At 37.4% G+C, this 25,821-nt stretch overlaps 1 protein-coding gene across 1 annotated transcript in view; it reads right to left on the reverse strand.

Annotated features, from left to right (window-relative positions):
• Window positions 1–1,803: 1,803 nt before the first annotated feature.
• cul3b (cullin 3b) overlaps window positions 1,804–25,821 on the reverse strand; it is a 42,720-nt gene continuing 18,702 nt past the window's right edge. Inside the window, exons 5-16 of the mRNA XM_079823034.1 lie at window positions 20,802–20,916; window positions 17,505–17,733; window positions 16,402–16,547; window positions 16,134–16,310; window positions 15,298–15,468; window positions 15,105–15,212; window positions 12,253–12,377; window positions 12,008–12,104; window positions 11,791–11,922; window positions 6,450–6,636; window positions 5,008–5,153; window positions 1,804–2,898 (exon numbers count right to left, since the gene is read on the reverse strand). Coding sequence (XP_079679160.1) covers window positions 2,767–2,898; window positions 5,008–5,153; window positions 6,450–6,636; window positions 11,791–11,922; window positions 12,008–12,104; window positions 12,253–12,377; window positions 15,105–15,212; window positions 15,298–15,468; window positions 16,134–16,310; window positions 16,402–16,547; window positions 17,505–17,733; window positions 20,802–20,916 — 1,765 coding nt within the window. The 3' untranslated portion in view covers window positions 1,804–2,766. The remainder of the gene's footprint in view (window positions 2,899–5,007; window positions 5,154–6,449; window positions 6,637–11,790; window positions 11,923–12,007; window positions 12,105–12,252; window positions 12,378–15,104; window positions 15,213–15,297; window positions 15,469–16,133; window positions 16,311–16,401; window positions 16,548–17,504; window positions 17,734–20,801; window positions 20,917–25,821) is intronic.

Here is a 25,821-nt window from a genome sequence, read left to right on the forward strand (position 1 = left end):
TCGATCCTTTTCCTATTTAGCACCTAAACTCTGGAACAGTCTTGCATTGTTCGGGAAGCAGACTAAAAACACATCTCTTTACTATGGCATACACATGGAGCATTATCAATTTCTATTATTCAAATCAGTTTAATGATTGTTAGGCTGCATTAACTAGGTCAGCCGGAACCGGGAGCACTTCCCATAACACCGGTTGTACTCGTTAAAACATAAAAAGAATGGCATCTACGCTAATGTTAGTCTCTCTGTTTATCCCGAGGTTTACTGCAGTCAGCCGGATCCGGGCCGTATCCAGAGAATTAGGGCCACGTAATAATACAAAAATAAAACCATTTTGAAATTAAAGTCATAGTTGAAGATTAAACTCGTTACATTTTGAGAATGTTTTTTTAAATACAATGTTGAGAATAAAATATTTTAAAATAAAGTCGTGTTTAGAAAAAAAAACATTACATTTCGAGAAAAAAAGTTGGGGAAAAAATGTCATGGTCATTGCATACTGATAGAGGACAGATATGTAAAAGCTATATTTTAGGCTTTCTTTCAATAACAAAGAAATAGTACTATTAGCTTTAGCTAATTATACCCGAATAAATAGCATAAGAACTTTAAAGATAATTTGTAAGCAGCAGGGTCATTTTAGAAGGAAAAAAACCAATGCAATTTGCACAATGTAAACTTCTGTCCAACATGAAATAACCACAGGACAAATGGAAAGTTATCGCTGGCCTCACCTACGTGCAATTGATAGAGGTTTCGTGTTTTCCCAGCTGGGATACCCCACCTATCCAATAGGATACCATGATACACATTATTAATCTTGTCGATTCTCAAGGTGTGGAATATCGATGAACTTGAGAAGTTTGGCTTGGTTTGGGTGGCCAAGGCTACTTTAGGGGGTCCATAGACCATAAAAGAAAATCATGTTATTTGATTTTATAGTTTTTTTTGACCCATGTAACATTGTATTTAATACATAAGCTACCAAAATTGTACATACCAGTGAAATTTCACAATTCTCAATTCCAACTTTTCCTATACTTTTATGTGTATTTGTCCGTTCAAGCGCAAGAAGAGTATTTGTGTGTGGATGAATCGCCACAAGCCTCACACCAGGTGCGTTCTCAAGTTCAAGGCAGCAGTGCAAAACCATGAATCTAATCACCATACATGCAAAAAGTTCACCAAGAATGAAAAAAGGAGTGTGTTAGTCTATATCTCATTAAATAGGCCTACACAGAAATAAAAATATTGAAAAATGTCTATACTCAGCCTAGGGTGAAGTCATTATGCTCATCTGCACATAGTATGGTTTATTAAGAAGGTTTGTACAGAATTTGATCTTGATCTTAGTACATTAAGCCAAGTTAAGTGTTTTTCACGTTAAGCATTGTAGAATGTCCCGTTTTGCAACAATTGTATGTTTATCTTCTTCTAAAAAGACCCTGCCGCTTGCAAATTCTCTTTAACGTTCGTATGCCATTTTTTTGGTTATAATTCGCTAAAGCTGATAGTATTTCTTTATTGAAAGAAAGCCTAAAATATAGCTTGACTAAGTGATCCAATCCTGTCATGTCCTCTCTCAGTATGCAATGAACACGACACTGATCGAATGCGTGTTTATTCTCAACGCTTTATTTACTTTTTTCTCCTCTAAATATAACAAGTTTTTTCTCAAAAAACGACTTTATTCTCAATTTAACGAGTTTATTCTCAACATTTTTTTTTTCTTCTCGAAACACGACTTTATTCGGCATTATAATGACTTTAATCTCAAGATGGTTTCATTTTTTTTTTATTATTGCTTGGCTTAATCCTCTTTCGTACTAAACTTTAGAAAATTGAGTTGAAATGTATAATTTCACTGCTTGAAAACAGGATCCTCAATTGTGAAAATTAGAGCAAGACAAAGTCTGACCCAAAACGGCCAATCCTTTTATTGTTTTTTTTCTTTCTTTTTCTACATTTATTGATGAAAACAAGGCCCTGTACAGTTCACTTCAGCATTGAGTACAATAACAATTATTTTACAATTTATACACATTGAAATATAATAATGCTGAAAACACAAACTGCGCCCCCCCATCCCGGTTTAAACTGCATTCAATGGACCCCTTTAAAATAAAATTCTTTTAAGTTATCTTTTACAATTGGCCACGTCAGACATGAAATAAAAAAAAAAACAAATAACTAAGGGAAAAAGACAGCTAAACCACCTTTTTGTATGCTGTGTAAGTGTTAGTTCATCAGTTAAAGCATACCTCGAACCAAACGCTGCACGTTTCTGCTGCCCGGCTACAAATCTGACAATCTTACAGGTAAAGCACAGATGACCAGCAGTGAGAACCTGTACAACCCATAAGGTGCCATAAACACAATTACACAGATAAGGGGAAAAAACTCAGAATATGATATGAATGATGGGAAACTGTGTGATTTACTTTATTAATTTGGTTGTAGGATTGTAAGGGACACGCACAAAAAAACTATTCTCTCATAGAGACCAAGACCTTCTGTAAAAGCTTTGAATCGAATCCAGTGGAAAGCCTTGTGGGAATAGGTAAGAACAATTTAAAACAAGTTCATTAGAATGTGAAGGTTTGCTTCTCAGTTTATTCCCAGAACGAATGACAAAAAAGGCAAAAAAAAGGACATAAAATAAAATAAAATCCCATGTGAGGTGTGTAACAAAGTCCCAAAAACAATGCTTGCTTGCTTGCTCACTCTCACTCGCTCTTTCATGCCAGGTTCAATTTCGCTCCTCCTTCATGCTACGTATGTGTACACTTTGCGATCTTCTGGTGTTCTTGCCAAGTATTCTCTCTCAATAAGTCCTTCAATGCGCTTTTTAATGACCACGGGACTTGGGAGGAATCGTGCCTTCAACTGCTGGGTTACCTAAAGACAAAAACACACAAGATAAACCGAAGTTCAATAAACGAATCCACAAAAAACATTGTGAAATAGCAGTGAAATAGATAACGTTGATCTTATTCTTTTACGTGGCAATCTTAGTCTCCCACAAAAACCACCGACTGATATTCTCAAATAAAGCCAGAAGACAGAATGAAGTACATATATTAAACCCTGTTGCGTAGTTCACACTGACACTCAAAAGAGTTCCTTCATGTGAAATGAAAGCTTGGGTTTAATCAGACCTCATATTATATTACATTATATTGCTGGGGTCATTGTGAATTTAAAGGGTTAGTTCACTCAAAAATGAAAATAATGTCATTTATTCCTCACCCTCATGCCGTTCCACACCCGTAAGACCTCATCTTCAGAACACAAATGAAGATATTATAGCCAGCAATGACATTTCCTCTCTCAAGATCCATTAATGTACTAAAAACATATTTAAATCAGTTCATGTGAGCACTGGTTCAATATTAAGATTATAAAGCCACGAGAATATTTTTGGTGCGCCAAAAAAACCTTATATGTATATATACCTTATATAGCATTATGAATCAGTATCAGAACCGCTGATTCGATACGCTCCGAAGCTTCATGAAGCAGAGTTTTGAAATCGGTTATCACTATATAAGGTTTTTTTGGCGCACCAAAAATATTCTCGTGGCTTTATAAAATCAATATTGAACCGCTGTACTCACATGAACTGATTTAAATATGTTTTTAGTACATTAATGGATCTTGAGAGAGGAAATGTCATTGCTGGCTATGCAGGCCTCACTGAGCCATCAGATTTCAACACAAATATCTTCATTTGTGTTCTGAAGATGAACAGAGGTCTTGAGGGCGAGGGCGCATGAGGGCGAGAAATAAATGACAATATTTAAATTTTTGGGTGAACTAACCCTTTAACTTGGTTGAACAACAACAACAAAACAATTACTACTTCCAATATTACTGCATCACAGTTTTCAAAGCATTAAATGGAATTCAGAAAAGCTTATTTTTATTATGATTCCAAGAAAAATATGAATAAAGGTCTGATGTATTGAAAAAAAACTGTAGATGAACAAAACTGATCTGAAGATTAATTATTGATAAGACCTGTATTGTCCTACTCTAGACTTCCAATACTTCATTATGTTTTTACTATATTTAAATAATCAGACCAGTGGTTCCCAAACTTTGGAGTGGAGTACCCCCTGAGGCATTTACCATCCTTCTGCATAACCCCTCTCTTCCACTTTCACCTTTTCCATAAGGGACAATATTTGCCCCCTAAATGGACTTTCCAGTGCATTTTTCCCCCCCTTTATAACATTTTAAATAAAATAAAGTTCAATAGAGAAATATGCAATGATTTCTAAAAACGAAGTGATTCTTTGAAATATTAAACTAAAACCGCCAGCCGGTTGAGGTAAGTCAATGTCTTAATTAGTGAATGAATCATGATATCAATGACTTTCACGAACGATTCGTTCAAAGCCGCAGATTCGTTAATGAAACCCCGCTGTGCTGCGCAAATAATGACAATACTGTGTTTAAAATGAACAGCACTTGATATTACCCTTTTGTTTGTTGAACTGTTGTCTAAAATCAAAGTCACACCTGCATTGTTGCTTATATAATTTATTATCAACCACTCACAAAGGGTATGTGTTTTTTTATCGAAGAGTTTGAATCTTTTATGGATCTTTATGCACAGTCTGTGCCAGGCTATTTGTTCTTCATGCTAGTAAGTAATAAATCTAAAGGTACATTGTGGAGAACGGCAGTAATGTAGCGCGATTCGCCAAGACAGACTCTGCACGCAACTCGTATGCACACTGCTGGTGTGGAAATAGATGCAGTCAGTTTTGACCGCAAAAGATTTGGCATTTTGATTGGATGTCATGTATTTATGGCATTGTGCCTGCTGGAAATACATGCTCGGTTTTAATGTTATTTTAAGGTGGGGCAGAATTAAATGAACAGCAAAACTCAGCATTTTTTTTAATCACGTACCCCACTCCGTCACCTCATGTACCCCAGTTTGGAAACCACTGATATAGACAAATATAATGTTTTAAAAAAAACATGTAGTCTCCGCACCTCTGCTACTAGAACGTTGTGCTGCATCTTCTTTCTGGACTTCATGATCCGAACAATAGCCGCCTCGATTTCATGTTTCCTGTCGTCATCCACTTTTTGTCGTGTCTCCTTCCTCTCAGGGTCTGATTCTCCCTGTTTGGCTGCAACTGCAGGGATGCGACACAAACAGGTTAGTGAAAAAGGCTTTCCAAATGATTACCAAGGAGAACTTCTCTGATGCCCATACACTTCTAGGGCAGAAAAATAAGGAAGAAGAAAATCAGTACAAACACAAAAGGATTCCAGCACCTTCGGACCCCTCATTAGGTGTTAACGGTCACTGCAAAGTACTACCTATTTAAGATTGCCATCCAATCATCAAATAGTGTTCTTGTGTGGATTTAAATGTATAAAAATGAACCAATTTCACAACTGGGTGTTAAATAAGGGGCCATCCATAACTACCAAACAAAGAAGCCAAGTTAACAGATTCTATGGATGACTTTATTTATGGTCGCACCGACTTACAATCTGGTCGAACCCTTTTTTAATATTAATATTAATGAATTTGTATGATGATGAATCATTCTCTACAAATCTATACATCAATGTATGCATATAATTAAAGCTTGATGTTTGCTAAATATTTTAATCTGAACATTGTTTCCAAGTAGCATACATTTAAAAGAAAACATTACTAAGATATCATAGGTAACAAAAGTATAAAACAAAACAAAAAATATTATAGCCATGGGTGTTATTTTATTTAATTATTATTTCCATAGCGACGCTTGTCACGTGACACTCCTCAGCCACAATAACGCTGTATGGCAGATGTATCGCTTTAATTTGATATTTTGTTGTTGAAAAAAACGTTATAATGATTATGTTAGTTGATCTATAATGCGTGATGGGCGTCGCCATGTTAGTTTATGCCACAATTCAGAGAATCGGATCTGTCAGATTTACAACACGTCAATTCATCCACTTATCCTGAAATACATGAAAGTAAGTGGCTGGTGAAGTCGGGTAAGAATAGAGTAAACGTTATAGTTACTTACACAATGTGTATCTGATATAAATAAAACACCTTGTTAATTTATATTTGAATGGATTGCCATCTCTGGCTCAGGGCCAGCCAAAGTGCAAAAGCACATTCGAATGTATCAGTTGATCACATGACGCACTGTACGATCTAATCACACTGGTGTGATTGTACGTGTCAAGAGGGTTAACGGAGTACATGTGCCAGCCAGGTACCAAAACAACCTGAACATTATGCTCTCGCACCAATGCAACCAAGTTAAATTTTAACTCGCACATTATACAATTTTTTATTGCATTCTTGAGCATTTTGGTTGCAGTGTAGAGCCCTGCTAAATTGCATTTTTATGAGTTTTCATTATTGCTGATCATCTTGACTTGGCTTAAGTTCTAAAGCCTCAAAACAAGATGATTGTTACCTGTTTGAATCTTGACTCTATGCAGTCTGGAGGTGAACTGGTCGTTGACAGTGAACACGTGGCCGCTCTCGATCTCTTTCGACTTGGGTTCTTTGGTGAGGACTCGCTGTGTGGGCTTTCCACAGGCCAGAGACTGCAGTGCCCGCACCAGCTCTCTCTCTGGGATATCAGTCTCTTGCTGAATCTCCTGTCAAAAGAGGAAAAACAATAGGGACATAAGAATAGGGATCTTTTTTATCATTATTTTCCTATTTGTCACCGTAAAGCTGCTTTGAAGCAATTTGTATTGTATAAAGCATTATATAAATAAAGGTTACTTAGTACTATAGATGACTATTTTTCAATTTCTAGAGCCAGTTGTTCAAAAAGTTTAATCTGGATCTCAAAAATGCAAAAGCATTCAAATGAATTTTTCCTCCCATCACCATGTCCCTTTAGGGGCTCTGTAACCACTAACATGACCCACAAAAACAAAAATAGATTCAGTAAAAGCAATTGTTAGAAACTATATTTGACTGGTTTATCTCTGATGATTGTATGGCATTATGTTAACACACATCTGAATACTCCAGACCAGCAAACTGCCAAAACTTCTAGCTCGAAATAATCCAAAATAAGCATGGGTCACATACAGATGTCGAGCTAAAACCTTGTATCTTCATATTTAGTCTTGTTTTATTTTCATAAATCATTACTTCTGGTCACCCTTTGCGTCTGAATGTGGGTTTAGCAAATATAGTTAACCAATGAAAACCATTTAAAAGAGCTTGTGACTAAACCTCGCAACTCCATTGGATCCTCAACTGTTGGTAAAACTAGAGATGCACAAATCGACCTGTCAGGGACTGGAATTAGACAATTTTCTGCATACTCAATTTTTTTATTTGTTGTCATTTTATTACTGACTTTTTACTTGTGTTTTTTAATGCAATTTTTGCAATGAAGAAAAGTAGATTTTTGTTTGTATATGCTTTCAATTATAGTTCTTAGAAAGAAAATCGGAATCTGCAAAAATCTGTGGTTTCAAAGATTGGATTTTGTGATCTAATCCAATTTCAGATTTTTTTTTCTTGTGAACAACCCATTTTCAAATTTTGATCCAATCTGATACCTGAAATCCGATCAGATTATTTTTGAACAACTGGGCCCTGGGCATAAAATGAGTAATTACAGCCCTTCAACATAGATATAATTGAAAGTCAGGTCTAAACTGCAAATGATCAACAAATTACAATATAAGTGAACTCAATGCAATACTCACAAAAAAACCCATTATAATAATTGCCATACTTAGTTGTGCCTTTATTATATGGTGTTTCAATAATCTTTCAGCTCTCTCTGTTTGAAGAGAGTTCACAAAAAAAGAAGTTATAAAAAAATGTTTTCAAACATTTGATATTAATACTTTTATGTGAAGATAGATTCTCTCAATATTGCGAGTATAGTTATTTTCAAACTTACACCTACGCATCTTGTGGGGCTTTCACAGTGGAGGTTTAGTTTGAAACCGAGCATGATTTACATGAAAAACTGCAGTATCGAACCGGACTCGCCTGTAGGAGGTGGTCTGGCTTCAGTTGCAATTGGACTGGTTGCACTTCGATCTGCACTTTTTCAGAAAGTAAATTAACACACAAATGTGTTTTAGCAGATGATGACGTCAATAGTTCAACAAAAAAAAGTGGTGATGATTTATCTTCGATACGAGCGAGAGCAAGCGTGCAGAGTAATTGTGCATAGTGCGTGCAAACATAGCGCTATTGTATTAAATAATTTATTTAAAATGTTAGTAAAAAGTAGTTAAAGACACTTAATATGAAGTGGGACCGAAGAACTGTCATTCAAAATGCACATTTGTACTGTCGTCGTGAGAAAGGCAGTTTCAATGGTCTGACACAGTCCAAAACAGGAGAATACACAGCCGGACTCAACATGAGGCACACTCCTGTCATCCGAGGATGTAACTGCACAGAGCACAAGCGAGAAAACTGTGACACAGTTGAGTTCAAAATCACACCAATGAAGAGAAAAGGTAGATAAGCCTCAGTGGTCTGACAGATCTTAATTTAGACTGCTCCAAAACAGGAGAATACAGCCGGACTCAACATGAAGGGCCTAACATGCGCCAAGTGTGCATGTTGTAACCATGACATTGTGGTCGTGTGAAACCAAGCACTACATTCCACACTTGAAAGCATCGTTGCATGGAGCACGAATGAGAAATTAGTGATCAAAAATGTTACCATTCGAATGTTCCACACAATGTAACTGACAGAGCAGAAACAACCATGGAGTGACCAATGGTGCCCACTGAATGTTTGGTTTGGCTTGACACAAAAAACCCCCCAAAAATCCCCAAGCTGAAAGAGATCGGATTGCGAGTTTCCAGGACTCCTCACAACAATGTGGTCGTGAGCACCACTCACATATGGTGGAGCATAAGCAAACTGTTGAAAACTCTAGATTCAAAACACAGATTAATTGTTGTCACCTGAAACACAGCATGTGGTGGACTTGACAAAGCAGAATCAATCATGGACTGGCTGATCACTTGAGCGAAATGTTGGGCAGCATCAAGCATCAAATGAATCGCAGCAGTAGTAAACAGAAACATTCAAACACGATGAAATCAAGGAGAAATACACCGAGAATTGAGAACAGGCAGATCAACCGAGTTGTGATGGCACAAGCATGTTCTTTTGAGGCATCAGTGTTTGGTGGGCGGTGCTAGCGCCATCAGCCAATAAATTGCCATGATTCTTTATGAGCTTCAGGCAAATGTCACACTTGGAGGATTTTCCCATAGAGTCAGCTAATTATGCAGCATGAGAGGGAACTTTCACTTGAGTTAAATACTAAAATATTTAAAGGGACATTTCACACAAAAATGAAAAATTGTCATAATTTATTCAGCCTCATGTTGTTCCAAACCTCTATAACTTCCTTTATTCTGCAGAACATAAAAGAAAAAAAGATGTTTTGAAGAATGTTGGCAACCAAACAGTTTTAGTTCAGCGCATGGGTAAACTGCCCCTTATCTAATGATTTCTTCTCTGTTATCCTTCAGAAAAACACAGTGCCTGTACTCTCACTGCTGTACTCCAACAAACGGTGTTCTGTCATGAAAATGCATTAAGCAATTGCAATACCGTATTGTTCCAAATACAATTATTTTCTTGGAAATACATCTGAAAAAATGTATGAAAAAAATGAGGTTGTCTAGCAATCAAAGAAAAGCTTACCGCGGTCCTAAACCGCACTGATGCACTTGCTGTCAATATCCTCGAAGCGGCCGCTTTGATACACCGTAAGAATAATGCGGCATAATAGAGATTAGTGCTTGCCCTCCGACTTCAGGGAGAAACTACTGTGTTTTCAGCGTTATGTGATCGGCCTAAGGAAAAAAAATGTATATCCTCCCTGGAAGGGTTGCCAACTGCTCCGTAAAATACGGAATCGCTCCCGCTTCACAGCGACTAGCTCACGCTAACGGCAAATCCCTTTCACTGTTCGCATTTTGATTTTGGCAAATCAGTTTGGGTGGATGCTAACAACGTGATTATTGTTCATGAGTCCAACATTCAGCCATGCAAGAAAACATGCACCTCCCTGAGGGAAGACGTGATCAAAAAGGGAAGTCGTCTTGCACTATTGTAAGTTAATGTTGTTAAATAGAGAAAAAAACATGTTATTTTTAAATAACAAAAATTGTGTAATGTCTCTGACAACACGCGCGTCCTGAAGCCAGATCACTTTCACTTGCGTCCTCATGAAGTTTGTCAATACAATGCGTTTAAAGGCTTGCCAGTTTGAACATTCAAGCAACTGTGCAATATTCAAGAACAACAATATGGAAAACATCTCCATTCAGTGCTCATGAGCTTTTTTCTGTGACAGAGAGCCGAGCCGTGTCTCTGACAACACGCGCCCTGAAGCCAGATCACTTTCACTTGCGTCCGATTTTAGACCTGACACACAAACACTCATACAGACAGTAGCTCGCACTGCACATCACGTGAAGATCGCGCACAGAGAGGAGCGCAGAAACTCATTGTCAACGCGGTCCTGTGATTCATCAATAAAGTAGCTTAGAAACTCAACCAATATAGCAAAGATTTGTCTACCTTTGAAGTAACTACACACCACAGCTTCATAACTAATAGCGTCTCTATTAGTTAATGAGTTAATGAGAGAGTGTTTGTGTGTGTGAATTAGTCATACCGTCTGTATGACTAATTCACACACACAATCACCCTCTCATTAATGCATTCAAATAAACGTAATGTAGGCCTACTGTGCTAATTTATCTGTATCTTATGTACAACAAAAATAAATCAGTAAGAAATGTTATGACCCATAGACAATAACTGCTGAAAGTGAGGGGTTTCCTTCAAGTATTTTAAAATCAAAGAAATTCACTTTTTCATTAGGAAAAATATCCCACCTTTAATAGTTGAGCATATTTACAGTACAAACCTTATCAGTGAACTAGGAGGGCAAAAAAATAAAAGCAAAATAATTGTTCATTAATCGTAATCGAGGTAAAATGTTAAATTAATCGACATTTTGATTTTAGGTCAAAATGTTCCAGCCCTAGTTGCAACAACATTTAGTTCAACATTTTAAGTGCCATTGTTTAAATAAAAAACAATTATTGACTGACATTTCAAAGATGTTCAGTTAAATTTTATGCCATCTATGCATCTTCCTGACAAAAAAAAAAAAAACTTAACTTTCTAACTTTCTATCCCTTGGTGTAGAAAATAAATATTCAATAATTTGAGCATGGAGCCACATTATATCTATGGGACTGAACCATATAGGGCATTTAAAATCAAGGTTACAAAAGAAAAGTTTATTAAGAATGAGAATATAGGAGGCTATTAAATATGTAGGCTATTATACCCGGAGCGCATATTTAATTTAATCGCAGCCTTTGTGAATTCACAACAGCACTACGCTATGTTATGATTTAAAATGTTTTAATACATATAAATGTTTTTAATACATCATGCAGGCTTAGAAAACGGTCTAATAATGTGGTGCATGGATTCTCGTCCGTTGAATGCGCCATTTTCTGTATTTTTCCGCTTACTCGACACTGGCAAAATCGATTAGGTAATGATTTTACGATAATTTTTTTTAAAATCGTGTACTCGAATTTAATAGAGGAATTGTGACAGCCCTAATAACCACTAAAGAAAGTAATATTTTCTTACTGTACAAATGAAGCCTTCCTCTGCACGAACGCACGTTCTACTGTCATATACGACTTTATTTACATACATTTGCTGAGAAATTGCCTTGACAGACTTTACAAAACATGGCATGAGTGCAGTACCTCAAATGTGGATTTATCTCGGTTGTTGAAAAGCATGAGGATTGTCATCTGGAATGTGGAAACCTGCAGAATGTGTTTCCTAGCATTAGAGCCTGTAACCTGAGCCCCACCGACCATATCTGAGCCATCCTCCTGTAGGGAGATGAAAATGGGGCTGGGAGTTAGAATGTGTAAATTCTTTTGACAGTCTGTGATTGGTTGTTAGTGGTGTATGAACCTTTTTTATTGGCCCATAAAAGGTGGCATTGAGGTCTGCTGAACCCATGTGATGCTGCAATGTGAGCTGCCGACCACTGTGCTTGGCCAAATAAAACCTGCAATGAAAGAGTCAAGAGTCACTGTGAACACACACAAAACCCCAAGAGTGACTTTGAAAAAAAGAGTTCTTAACAAATGAGTTTTCTAAAAAAAAACTAAACTGCAAACTGGAACTAAACTATTGCAAATTACAATAATAAACACCTTCTAAAGACCTCGAAAGCATGTCTTGGTGAAGGGGGGATGTTACATTTGGGAGTTGCGGCCTGTGTTGGCCAGTATCCTGTCGTTAGAACCCTCACTGTGAGGTCAACACCACCTAAAGACACCTAAGAAGAAACAAAAAGACATTTTAAACTGTTATACAGACTATGCAGTGTAATGTTACGTTAGATTACTTCATTCAATTTCTGTAACCTAATGTTAAACCTGCCTGAAAAAACCTGAATAGCACTTTTTATTTCAATTGTATCATAGTACTATTTGTGCTATTGCTGGTAATTCGATTATTTGTTCTTATTTTATCAGTGACTGTTTATTTGTCTTTAATAATATTTCAAACGTATATATTAGTTAGGCTAGTAATTTTTGCTGTGGTATCTAAATTGGAAGAGAGAATTGTAACATTTTACAGCTATCAAAAATATTGGTGTCATAAGCCCAGAACACACCAAGCCAACGGTCGGCCGTCGGGCACTTTTTGTGCGTCGGCCGACTGATTTTATCATTTTGAAGTTGGTCCTTGTCTGCTTCTTTTTTGGCCGATTCGACAGGTTGAGCTCGGGGAGCTCGTCGGTCAGTCGGGCCATCTGTCATTCTGATTGGCTGTTCAGTAGGGATGCACCGGTTGACCGAAATCGAAATCGGTTTTCTTTGTATTTTCCTGCCGATTTTTCCGGAAGTGCGCCCGCGTGCACATACGCCTACATTGCAATCATTTGCGAACATGTCACTTGTGTGTTACAAACGGAAACTGGAGAACTGAGGGAAGAGACGAGATACGCTGAAGGGAATGAAGAGCCGCTTTCCTGCGCGAGCTGAAGTTGCGCAAGCTTACCTCTCTGCGAAACAGACTAACTTGTGACAAAGCCGAAATACTTATTTTTGTAGCCTAAAGAAGAACATGCATTCACTTTTGAAATTAAATACTATCAGTTCTGTAGCCTATAGGATGATCATTTTTATTTTACCTTAAAATTACATTGACTTAATTTGATTTAAAAAGCACCTGCTATAGCATCTTAGTTTTTTTCGTTGCACTGAACATTATTTGATTTAAAATTTTGGAACAATTAAATACTTTGGTTTTATTTAATTTCAATGGGAAAGACTTTTTTCTTTACACTGAATTTAAAAACAAATGCTGATTTAAGTAACATCTTTGTTTGGATTGCAGAGTATGCAGTTGTTGCCTTTAATTTAATCTTTCAGCCTTTTCATTTCCAATTCAACTTCCCGTTAATTTCAGATTGCGGACTTGTTTTCATTAGCCAAAAGCCAATTTAGCCTGTTAAATACCAAATAAACATCTTGTTCATGTATACTTTCATTCTTTAATTGTGTAAAAAAAAATCAGGTATCGGAATCAGACAGTTTTCTTGAAAAAAAAAAACGGTATCGGAATCGGCCATGTAAAATAAGCATCGGTGCATCACTACGGTTCAGCTACTGCCACCTGCTGGTATGGAAAAGTATTTCCTTTTACGCAGGTGCAGAATGGATGTGCTAGCTGGCCCACGGGTGTCGAGCGTCTGCTTTCATCACCACTAGTTCATCGGTGTCGGCTTGGTGTGTTCCGCACTAAAACCTTATTGATTACAATACAAGGTTACATGGGTCAAAAACAGTGAAAATAATAACTTTTATGTAATACTGTTTTTGTGGTTGGGACAGTGACCGTAAAAATTTGAACCTCTGGCCTGACTGGGCCAGTAGAAAAAAATCTTAAGCATTGAGCCCTGTATTTACATATAAATGCCGCTTCAAGAAGCATTGGTGGTGTTGGGATGTGTGCTAACAGTACACCACAGCTCAGGTTTTTCAACTTCTTTTTACACCCAAGCGAAGAACAAAAAAAGATTTTGCTGTGAGTATGTCGGGACCTATACTGAGAACATTTCTGTTTCAGAATAAATGTCTTGATGTGTCCAAACATATTTTAATTAAGTTCTAAATATTGCAATGAAAAGTGTAACAGAAACATGTTTGATCGACTGAAATATTCAATCCATGTGTTCAATCACTTTTGTAGGGTTTTCGAATGTTTGAGCAGTGTGTTGTGATTTGTGGAAGTAACAAATCATGAACTGCCAACTCTACACAAACCAAAGCGAGTGGAGAAGATATCAGGCGCGATCAATCAAATTTTTTCATAGTGAGCGCAACTTCAGGTTTTAGATAATAGCTGGATCAATTGATAGAGTTGGGTTGTGCACTTTGTGTGGATGCCACAATGGCATACTGTATACAGCCAGTATAATATGCAGTTGCATCCCTGAACCGCTTTGTTTCAGCACCTGCCATTTAATTATTTTCGCCTGCACGAGAGACCCAGCGCAGCTGCGCATGCGAAAGAGAAAGAGAAAGAAAAGAGGGTTTAGTGTAAATCTCTCTTGAGCATGAACAGAAGACAGCAATGAGGGCTGTCAGCATAGGAATAGATAAGTGTTAAAAAGAGAATAGATAACGAATAAACTATGTGCACGGCCTATTGAAATGCATAGCGTTTTGAGTTATTACAGTACATTTAATTATTAAGTACATTTCAAACATTTGTATTTGTAACAAATATGAAATAATGTGGTCACAATATGGACAAAGCATACTAATCCATATTTTAGAAACCTAAGCTATCACTCTTAATGCAGAGTAATTCACCTTTTCAATAATTTTTATTTTATGGCAAGGAGAATATATTTGCGAAAATGTGCTGAGACATTTGTCCATGTCATAAGTCTATGGTAATAACACAGTCAACAGGAGTTAATGCATTTGCCGCAAAAAAAACGGCAGCAGTAACTGCAACTTATTCTGGTTGAGTACCATTTGTATCTCACCCCTGTTGACGTAAGGTGCTGCCGAAACTCATCCATTGTTGTGTTTGAGATGCTCATGTCCCTGAACATGCCTTCCAGTTTAGATGTGAACTGACAGCCACACTCCGTCTGTGGAACGAGAGACAAATCAAATAAGACATATCCAGTATTACAGGCACACTAACCTTCTACTCTGTACAGCAGCAGATCTTGCCTTTAGCTTTGAGATCATGTTTTTTTCGGAGTCATCAGAGACACTCTTGTTGGTGAGGAGTCTTCTGGCCAGGTGCTGCTTGTAATATCGCTCAAACACATCCTTCTCCTGCATAAACCTGAACAGCACCATGGCTTTATCCAAGATAGACTCCACCTCCTGCTCTGTTAGCTAAGGGAGAGACAAACAACAGACATGCACCTTATATTAACTACTGAATTCATATATATTTATTCCTGATTTAATATCTACAAACAGATAAACACTAACCAGGGCTCGACAGTGCAACCTTTCACTTGCATTTGCGACTATAAATAGATGTGTGCGAACTGTACAATGTATTTTGGAGCACGTGTGCGAATAAAAAAATCCCTGTGGATCAGTTTTCTTAAATGTAAGATCATAAAAAGTCTTCAATACCTTAAATGGTATAACAAGCGTCTTAATGATCATTTCAAAGCATCTTATATTTTGGGGATGGAAAAACATAAATCATGATTCTGCCTGATTCTGATTATTATAAAAAGGCTATGATTTCATTAAATAAATGAGCGCTTCACGTTTCAAAGCCATGTGGATCAATTATGACAATGGTAACTTGATAGTGTTTATATTGTAATATGTTGTATACAGTTGTAAGAATGCATATTCTATCTTTATCTACAGAGTTAATCTTCAATCCTATTTAAACACGCCTGGACCAGGATTGGACACCCCAGCCTTAAATGGCAAAGGAAAACCGCATTCACATTTACACACTCATATCACAGTTTTCAGCAAAAACCCTGACAGTTGTTAGGTGTCCACTCATCAAGTGACTAGAGAAAATTACTCACTCCTTTCACTCCTTTTTTCAACTTATCGTCAATGAAGAGCGAGAGATACTCGGGTGAACGGGAGTTCAGGTTCAAGAAATACTCAAAGTCCCCAGCAATGGTCTGCTTGAATAAACGGTCGTTGTTAAAGGACTCTAGCAAGAAGCGATCAAACCGTGACTTCAGATCGAGGAGACCCTACAGAAAGGAAGCAGAAAGAAAGGGAGGTTTTGACAGAAATCTTTTGCGTTCTTCTAGGTAGGTATGGTTCTATTTCTTATCTTGGTACCTGGATGTAGTCAACAGGGTTCTTGCTTTCTCCTTCCTCAGACACCAGAGCTTTGCCCTGCTCCCTCAGATACGAGCTCATACACTCGCACATGGTCTTCAGGCCATTTGGCACTCTACTGAACAACTTGTACATGCAGGCCAGATCTGTGCACACACACAAACATGAATATTATCTTTATACCCTCATGGAAAAGTTTAAAAACCACCTTTTAATTTAATGTTCATTTAATATTTAATTCATGCTCATTATGTTTTTCATTAATACATATTAAGCTACAAAGATAAGTATTTAAGAAACGTGTTATACAATAGCAGTATAATACAGTAACTTGGACTGGTCATGTATTCAGTGACTGTAAGGCAATATAAAAGTAGGAAATATACTATAAGAAGCAGCGTTTACATGGACCATACATAATCCATTTGTAATCGGACTAGTAGCACAGTCAAAATAAATAAAACAAGTAATGTTACCATTCTGTGAAACTATCTTCAGATTTATAAATCGGAGTGATTTAATTTAGATTGAAATAAAAAGTGTCCATGTAAACGTAGCTAGTGTCTCCAGCACTGCTGTTCACTGGCGGCAATGTAATATACAGCGTCATGGCAAAATAAATGATCTCAAGTCATTAAGTCACTCAAGAGCTTGCAATGTGAATATAATGTGATGAGCTAGAAGAGCCACCAGGTAAAGCAACATTTTCTGTTCCACTGTATTTGATGGCTGCATTGAAAAACAAGCCTACTGCATGAATAGGGTTCAGTTTATGCGTCTTCACACATAACAAAAAAATATATATTAATTTGACATTACAAAAAGCTTAGCTAATTATAATAGAAGGCATTCCCACACAATTTTAGAGGTACAAAGGCCCATTAAAACAGCCTGTTTAACAGTCTCAGAGAAAAGGTGGAAAATGGCAAAGAAAAAAACCCAAAAAATTAAATGACATAAGTGGACCTTTTCAAGGGGCTCAAGAAATAATCATTCTGAAGTTTGAATGCAAAACTTTCTCTTTCCAGCTTTTTAACCACTAAGCTATACTACCGATGTAAAACAACTGTAAAGATTAAATGACTGAGATGAGGGCAGTGCACCTTCTGTCTTCCCATTCTTGAGCATGTGTACCAGGCCTGAGTTCTCCATCTCTACAATAGTCTTCATGTGTTTGGAGATGAGCTCTCTCTCCACCACCTTTACAATCGGTTCCTCCGTCGTTTTATCCAGACAGTGTATCACTCGCTCGATCTCCTCGTTTATCCGTGCCTCTACTTTCTTTATGTACACACTTGCACTGTTCTCAGCTAAAAATTTCTGACTTTCCATCTGAAAAACATACACAAAAAAATTAAAAATTAACTAAAAAACTACAAAGAAAATGTATGCATAATTCAGTCATTATTTACTCTAATCATGTCATTCCAAACCATGTGTTTCAGAAATGCTTTGAAGAATCTTCACATAAACTCTTTTCTATGCAATGACAAACGGTGACCAATGGTTGCAGAGATCCAAAAAGAGAAGTCATTAGTGCTGATTACTAATTCCAAAGTAAGAATAATTTTTGCTAATATTTGAAAACGGTCACTTTACAGTGCCTAAAACAGTTCACAGTACTGCAGGTTTGTAGGTTGTAGTTTTGTAGTTCTCCAAGCTTCTTGGAGATGTTGACGGAGTTCTTATGGATTTAGTCTGACTCTTCATGTAATAATAGACTCAATGGTGGTTAGATCAGATCTCTGTGTGAACCATAACGTCTGTCATCTGACTCCTTGTGCATAGTAAAATCCCACTGGATTTTTTCAGTTAATGGCAAAATTAATGTCTGGAAATGTACATTTATATTTCCTCCAGGCAAACTTAAGTAAAATATATAAATACTGTAAAAAAAAAATTCTGGGTGAGTCTAAGACTTTTGAACAACATCATGTGGCTGGGGCTGCTGTTTCAAAGTCAGCAGAAACCACACAAGTCACAATACTTGTGGATCTACTTAGCTCAGCAGTGTAGAAAAAAATGGTCAAAACCGAAACAACGTTTGAAACAAAAATACCACAAGTGGCTCATATCTCCAGCTTCCTCCATTCTTGTTTGTAGTGCTATTGAGTTATGCAGAAGCACTGTCCAAAAAGAAAAGATCAATGCTAGATTACGCCATCACAGGGTTTCCGTAGTAGTTGTGAATGCAAGATAACAACAAAAAAATCTCTTCAGGTATAAAGTTCTTCTTTAAAGGTCTCCTTGCCAAGGGTACCTCTTGGGGACTATTTTGGACTACTTTTATGTGCCTTTACAGTGACTTTTGGTCCTTGCTTGGTGGTCACCATGAACCCAATCATTTATAGAAATGAGAAGATTCTTACAACAACAACATAAACCCAATCAGATACGGAATAACATATTAATGAGTCAATTTTATAATTTATAAGCAGACAGCATTTTCATTTTTAGGTTATATCATTTATACACACACACCAATTAGGCATTACATTATGAAGTGAATAACACTGATTATCTCTTCATCACGGCACATGTTAGTGGGTGGGATATATTAAGCAGCAAGTGAACATTTTGTCCTCAAAGGTGATGTGTTAGAAGCAGGAAAAATGGGCAAGCGTAAGGATTTGAGAGAGTTTAACAAGGGCCAAATTGTAATGGCTAGACCACTGGGTCAGAGCATCTCCAAAACTGCAGCTCTTGTGGGGTGTTTCCCGGTCTGCAGTGGTCCAAGAAGGAACAGTGGTGAACCGGCGACTGGGTCATGGGCAGCCAAGGCTCATTGATGCACGGGGGGAGCGAAGGCTGGCCCGTGTGGTCCGATCATACAGACAAACTACTGTAGCTCAAATTGCTCAAGAAGTTAATGCTGGTTCTGATAGAAAGGTGTCAGAATACACAGAGCATCTCAGTTTGTTGCGTATGGGGCGGCACAGCCGCAGACCAGTCAGGGTGCCCATGCTGACCCCTGACCACCACCGAAAGCACCAACAGTGGCACGTGAGCATCAGAACTGGACCACGGAGCAATGGCAGAAGGTGGCCTGGTCTGAGGAATCATGTACATGTACACCCAGACCATGTCCAGCCTTTCATGGAAACGGTATTCCCTGGTGGCTGTGGCTCTTTCAGCAGATAATGCGCCTGCCACAAAGCAAAAATGCTTCAGGAATGGTTTGAGGAGCACGAGTATGAGCTGTTGACTGGCCTCCAAAATCCCCAGATCATAATCCAATCGAGCATCTGTGGGATGTGCTGAACAAACAAGTCCGATCCATGGAGGCCCCAATTCACTACTTACAGGACTTAAAGGATCTGCTGCTAACATCTTGGTGCCAGATACCCCAGCACACATTCAGGGGTCTAGTGGAGTCCATGCCTCGACGGGTCAGGGCAGTGTTGGCAGCAAAAGGGGACCAACAAAATATTAGGATGTTATGCCTGATCGGTGTATATATACTGTGTTTCTCATAAATTGATTTATTTGAGGCAGCCCACCACAATATCAACATTGACCACCACAAATAGATTTCAGTGCTTCCCATTCCCAGACTGTGGTGGCTGAAAATATATTTTAACTTCTCATAACATAAAAGTTCTTTAATGTCATGTTTTGAGCCACTGCTGTCAAACAAAATAGTTTGAAAGGGCGATAAGGCTTTGTGTCCTTATCAAAAGACTGCGCAAAGTTAAGCACGCACTTCGCTCACGCGATCAGCTCCACGGGTTTCGTTTCTCAAAACTGGTTCACGGTGAATGAATGCAGTGAACTCCATCTGTGCAAGCGCTGAGTTTAACGTGCATTTGGGAACGTAGAGGGCACCAGTTATGCATTATTCTCACATTTTAATAGTTGATGATTACAGCATTTCTATAGATTTGTAATGAGACGTGTTTGTTCACTTGTTTCCTGCCAAAGTAAAAGCTGACTGCAGTTTCATCAAAATAAAAGCTGACAGGGTTATCTCTTGCATGTATAGAAATTAGGACAAATCTAATAATTTATTTTTGTTTACATTTTATATTACATTTGTTTTACAATATATGGCTATTAATGTCATAGGAATATTATAACATTAGTAGTAGTAGTAGTATGAAGTGTAACAGTCTATATCACAACTATAAAGAGGTTTGAGTCCCCTTTAAAGTTCAGACTTTTTTTTGCACACTGAATATGGCTCTTAATTTTAAACTCTCAAAGTGTTCCAGATTGATGAATTTAACTTTTAAATGTACAAAAGACCCCGGACCCCCATACAGGGACGAGGTCCACCCACCACACTTTCACAAAATCCTGTGGGAAACACTGATATATTAGTTGTTTAAATGTTTATATGCCACTTATTCCAACTAATAGATAAATACTACTGTAATAAAGTGTAATCTAGCTTTACAAACCTGAAAGAATTCAGCAGACATTTCTAAGAATGGGGCCTCAAAATCCTCTTCATAAACGGAACGTCCTTCCAATCCCAAAATCATTAACATCTGACAAGCGTTACGAACGGCTCCCCTGAATGAAGACAAACATTTATTTACAATCTATATGAGAAAATCCTACGGTTAGATAACTTTTCCTGTTACATTTAATACTTTTTGATTGTCTGATGGTTGTGGAAAGCAGCAAATCATAAATGTAGATATATGTAGATGCTAAAACTAAAGAACGGGTGGCTTTATCTTCTGCAATGACAAAAATCTCTAATTGGCTTACTCAGTGCGGCCTATCATTAAACATGCAGAATCTTGGAGCCATTTTAGAGTCACACCTGACATTTTTCATGTTTCAGGGTTCATACACATTTTTACGAATACATTTTCCCACAATTTTTAAGGAAAATATTCATGCCATAATGTTCCATGACAGTATATAGATGTAAACTAAGAATTTATTTATTTATTTTTTACACTTAAAAAATAAAAAAAAATCACCTCAATCCTGAAGTTTGCTCACTCTACGTATGTGTGTATTACAATGTTTTTTTTATTTTTTTATTTTGCACAATAGCTTACAGCACCAAGGGAGCTTGATTTCAAATATGAATTGAATTTACAAACAGTGAGTAAGCAGTCAGCAAAATAATAAATAAATGACAAGCAGTAGCACAAATAAATACAATAGAATAAAGACACACATTAATGTTTTTTTTAGGCAGGTCTAAAAGTAGTATTCAGGCAAAGAAATTCTACATAAATTGAATAAAGTAATCAATTGTAAAATAACACTGGAGTCTTTAATTTAAAAACAGATTAATCCTTAAAATTAAAGTTGCAAAAGTTATCCAGTCAAGAGCAGTGAGAGCAGTCTTTTGTTGTTTGATTAACACAGACAGATATTAGGATTATTAGGCGGTTGTCACTTTTACATTCACTTAAGACATAACCGACTTTATGGGCATACTCACCAATTCTTTTGACATCATTTTATGTGCGTATTTGGCAGTTTAGGCGCAATAAGCCGCGGAAAGAACAATTTGGTACTCACAAGCTGTTTGCAAGGCGGCTTTATGTGCGCACACGAGTACCAAATGGATTAAAATCGCTTGAATGATTAAATTGTCAAGACTTGACAATTGACGTGACAATTCAGTCAACTGTCCGGAAACGAGAGCAAAAGTCTTGTACCACAGTGAGCAGCTGGATTGTAGAGCAAACGCGATGTGCTGATGTAAAGCCAATTGCTCATCATAATAAGAGAGAGAGGGAGGGAAAGAAGGCATGGTAAATGCAGGCCCTGAATAAACATATTCTATTACTCTGCATTTACACCCTGCCAATGACGCTGTACAAAGATTCGTGGGCACACTGGTGCTCTGACGTAGATCGAATGCTTGGTCTTTTTTGTATGCATTTAAAGGGGCTGCAAAGCAAACAAGCAGGAGTTATTTGTGCAGACTGACCACAAGAAGGGTATAAGTTAACCTCATGAAATCTTTTAAACGTTAAAGTAAGAAATTGATCGACGGAAAGAACTTATAGTTACATGTTTGCTTACGAAATACAAATATTAAAAACCATTTGTGTGGTGCGGCTTTTGTGTTCATTGTTAATTTTATACGAGTTTAAACATGCAGTTTATAGGCGACTTTTACTAGCCGTTGTCTTTAATTAACATTAATTTGTGTGCAGCCAACATTACAATAACTGTCCTGGTTGAAGTGCAGCATTAATGCAATTGGTCAAATCAGTGTTGTTTTGAGCAAATTAATTGCATTCCTTCTGAAAAACAAGTGTTCTAGCACAAAAATATTGCCTATAAATAGTGTTGACTGGCTTCTTCTCAAACCCACCGCAGCAATGATCAACCTCTCCTCCATTTTGCTTGGGAACTAATGAGGTTGGAACCAAAGTTTACAGGACTGCGTTCTCTGGGATCATCTCAAGTGGAGCACTTCTACACTCCGATTGGTTGCCAACGAATTTATACAAAATCAACTTTTATACAAATTTATACAAAATCAACTTTTGTAAATCTCAGATTGTTTGTGAATTCAATTACTTTTTTACAATTACATCTAATTACATCATGTCACAAGCGGAACAATCCATTATCAGACCTATACACCATTGAATCTTTCTCACCTGCCGTTTCGCCAAGGACAGGGCGAAGTGATAACACAAGATTGATGAATGACCAAATAAAAAGTATATGCCTGATAGCACAAAAAAAAAAAAGAGTTAATAAAAGCGCTGTATACCACAAACTCAATTCAGTACTGACACACAGACTGATGGCTGCGGATTCTGTGCATGCCTGTCGCAAGTATTCATAGTTTTCACGTGACGTCACACGCTTATAGAAACGCCTACCTGGAGGGCAAAACAAAGCTCTCCTCCATTGCCCAACAGGCATTTTTATCAGGTTTGTAGTCAGTATTAATGCAGTAAGATGGTAAAATACAAAAAACTAATTCAATATACACCTTATTGATGATGCATACTTTGTACAGGAAAGCAGATGAACACAGAATATTAATGCAACACAAGGTTTCACTGCAAGCGCATTTTCCCATCGAAAACCATTATACAGAAAACATGTTGCGTTCATATTCTTGGCTCATCTACTCACCTGTATATAGTCAAAAAGGTGTAACCTGAATGTGATCTTTTAATATCACTGTTTTAGTACAATATGGCACTTTAAGTGTGGGTTGCACTAATGCAGATTATTTAGTCGTCAGTTCCCCCTCCGTCTGCTGCTTGATCAGCTCTATAATTAATGGGTTTACTGTGTAATTAATCTGTGTTTAAAATTAAGTAGTGCAACAACTCGATTTAAAATAAAACCCATATCAACAAATCCTAGATTAGCATTAAACTTTGCTCAATTGAATCCTTATTGGTGCTGCTCACCCTATAGTGTTTTTCACGTTAAGCGCTTTAAAAACTTCCCGCTGTTTTTAGTGATTGACATACTGCAGCAGGTGCTGTATATGGATCACAAGTGCCCAAAACGTGCATCTTGTTCACAGATTTTTGTTTTAAAATGGAAATTTGACAGGCTTGTGCTGCAGATCTATGGAGTTCTATGGCGGTTTTGCCCTCCAAGGCTCTGCAACAGTCACGTGACTGAAAACTATGAATAGTGAAATGTGTTCCATTTCTAGACTTTTTGCCCTTGAATGATCAAATACACAATTATGCCAAAATGTCCGTCTTGGCAGTTATGTCTTGAGTGAACAAGTTTGGGACATGAGTCATTATTGGATCCGCACTAGGGATGCACGATATTATCAGTGAATCATCAGAATAGGCCGATTAAAGGCTTAAAATGTAAACATCGGCTGGATATGACAAATTATGCTGATTTGCCTTGCCGATAATAATGTTGATTATGCATTTGCAGTAACTCACGTGCTCAAGGAGTCTTGACCATACAAATAAACTCTAAATTGAGAATGAATCATTCAAATCATTGTTTGGTTTAGGAACATATCCGTTTGCGAAGGCTTTAAGACCAAGCAGAATGCTCTGCCAGCTGGTCGTTCACGTTTTAAAGTGAGCGTGAATCAAGGTGCCATAGAATGCACTGATACAATATAAAAACAACATCATGTTAGCTTATAGTACACTGGACTAGATACCAAGGCAAGCAAGATTTATGCATTTTGTTTGTTCTATTGTCATGTATGACTATTGGGCATCTAACATAATACAAAATATGATAAATATGGTATCCTAATTATATAAAAAACTTGTTTGCAAATTTCTGGAAATGTACACCACAAAATCAGTAATTTTGATCGAAAAATGTTTAACAGTCCTGTCTAATACGTTATTAGAACTGTATACAGAGAAAGTCTTAGCGTTTCAAAGTTGCGTTGGAGTGTCTACTTAGCATAAAGCTTGAGAGGTCCATCTATCACTGTTTTCCATGTTCGTAGAGTTAGTTCGTGGAGTAAATATATAGGCTATAATCGGTGTGTGTCAGTAAGGAGTTCCTATTGTGCTGGGTTAGACCCTACTCTGAAGTAGGAACTAAATTAGTTCCCCCAAAAGGAGTTCCTAGTACTAAAATCATTCCTAGTTCCTGCGGTGCGAGCATGCCAAAATGATACTTCCGCCAATATTTCTAGGAACTATGAAAAGGTTCCCTTTAGTGAACATCATTCAATGTGTAGGTTTTGATGGACCACATGGAGATGGTAAAAGACCACTATAATATCAGGCACCTTGACATGACTGCATAGAGCTACGATACAGATACATTCAGAATTACTAAACACATCAAAATAAACACATTCTAAATGTGTCCAAACTCAGTGATCTGAAGCGTGTAGACATCATCTGTGAACAGTTCCTCTGTCAGAGGCAGAGCGAGATGGCAATATGTACGTAAACACCACTAACCCTCCAAAACACACTTCTTTCGCAAGTCCATTATAAAACACTTGCCAGACATGAATTTTGAAAATCAGAGATCACTCCTGCCACTCCTGTCGGCTAAGAACAGGAAACTGAGGCTGCAATTCACACAGGCTCAACAAAACTGCACAATAAAAGACTGGAAAACCATTTCCTGGTCAGATGAGTCTCAATTTCTGCTGTTACATTCAGACGGTAGGGTCAGAATTTGGCGTAAACAACATGAAAGCATGGATCCATCCTTGTATCAGTGGTTCAGGCTTCTGGTGGTGTAAAGGTGAGGGAAATTTACCAATTGAGCATTGTTTAAATGCCCCAGCCTAACTGTTGCTGAACATCCGTTTACGACCACGGTGTATCATCTTCTGATGGCTACTTTCAGCAGGATAACGTGCCAACTGAGTAATACTATCATGTCAATATAGACCAAAAGGCAAGCCGGTACCAGCAAGGTGTACCTAAATAAACTGGATCCTTCACATAAACAAGGGAGCAAAAAAATACATCTAAAAGATGATTATAATATAATACAATTATTATAAAAAATATAATA

Source organism: Gobio gobio, assembly GCF_949357685.1.
Source record: "Gobio gobio genome assembly, chromosome: 8".
NCBI lineage: Eukaryota > Metazoa > Chordata > Actinopteri > Cypriniformes > Gobionidae > Gobio > Gobio gobio.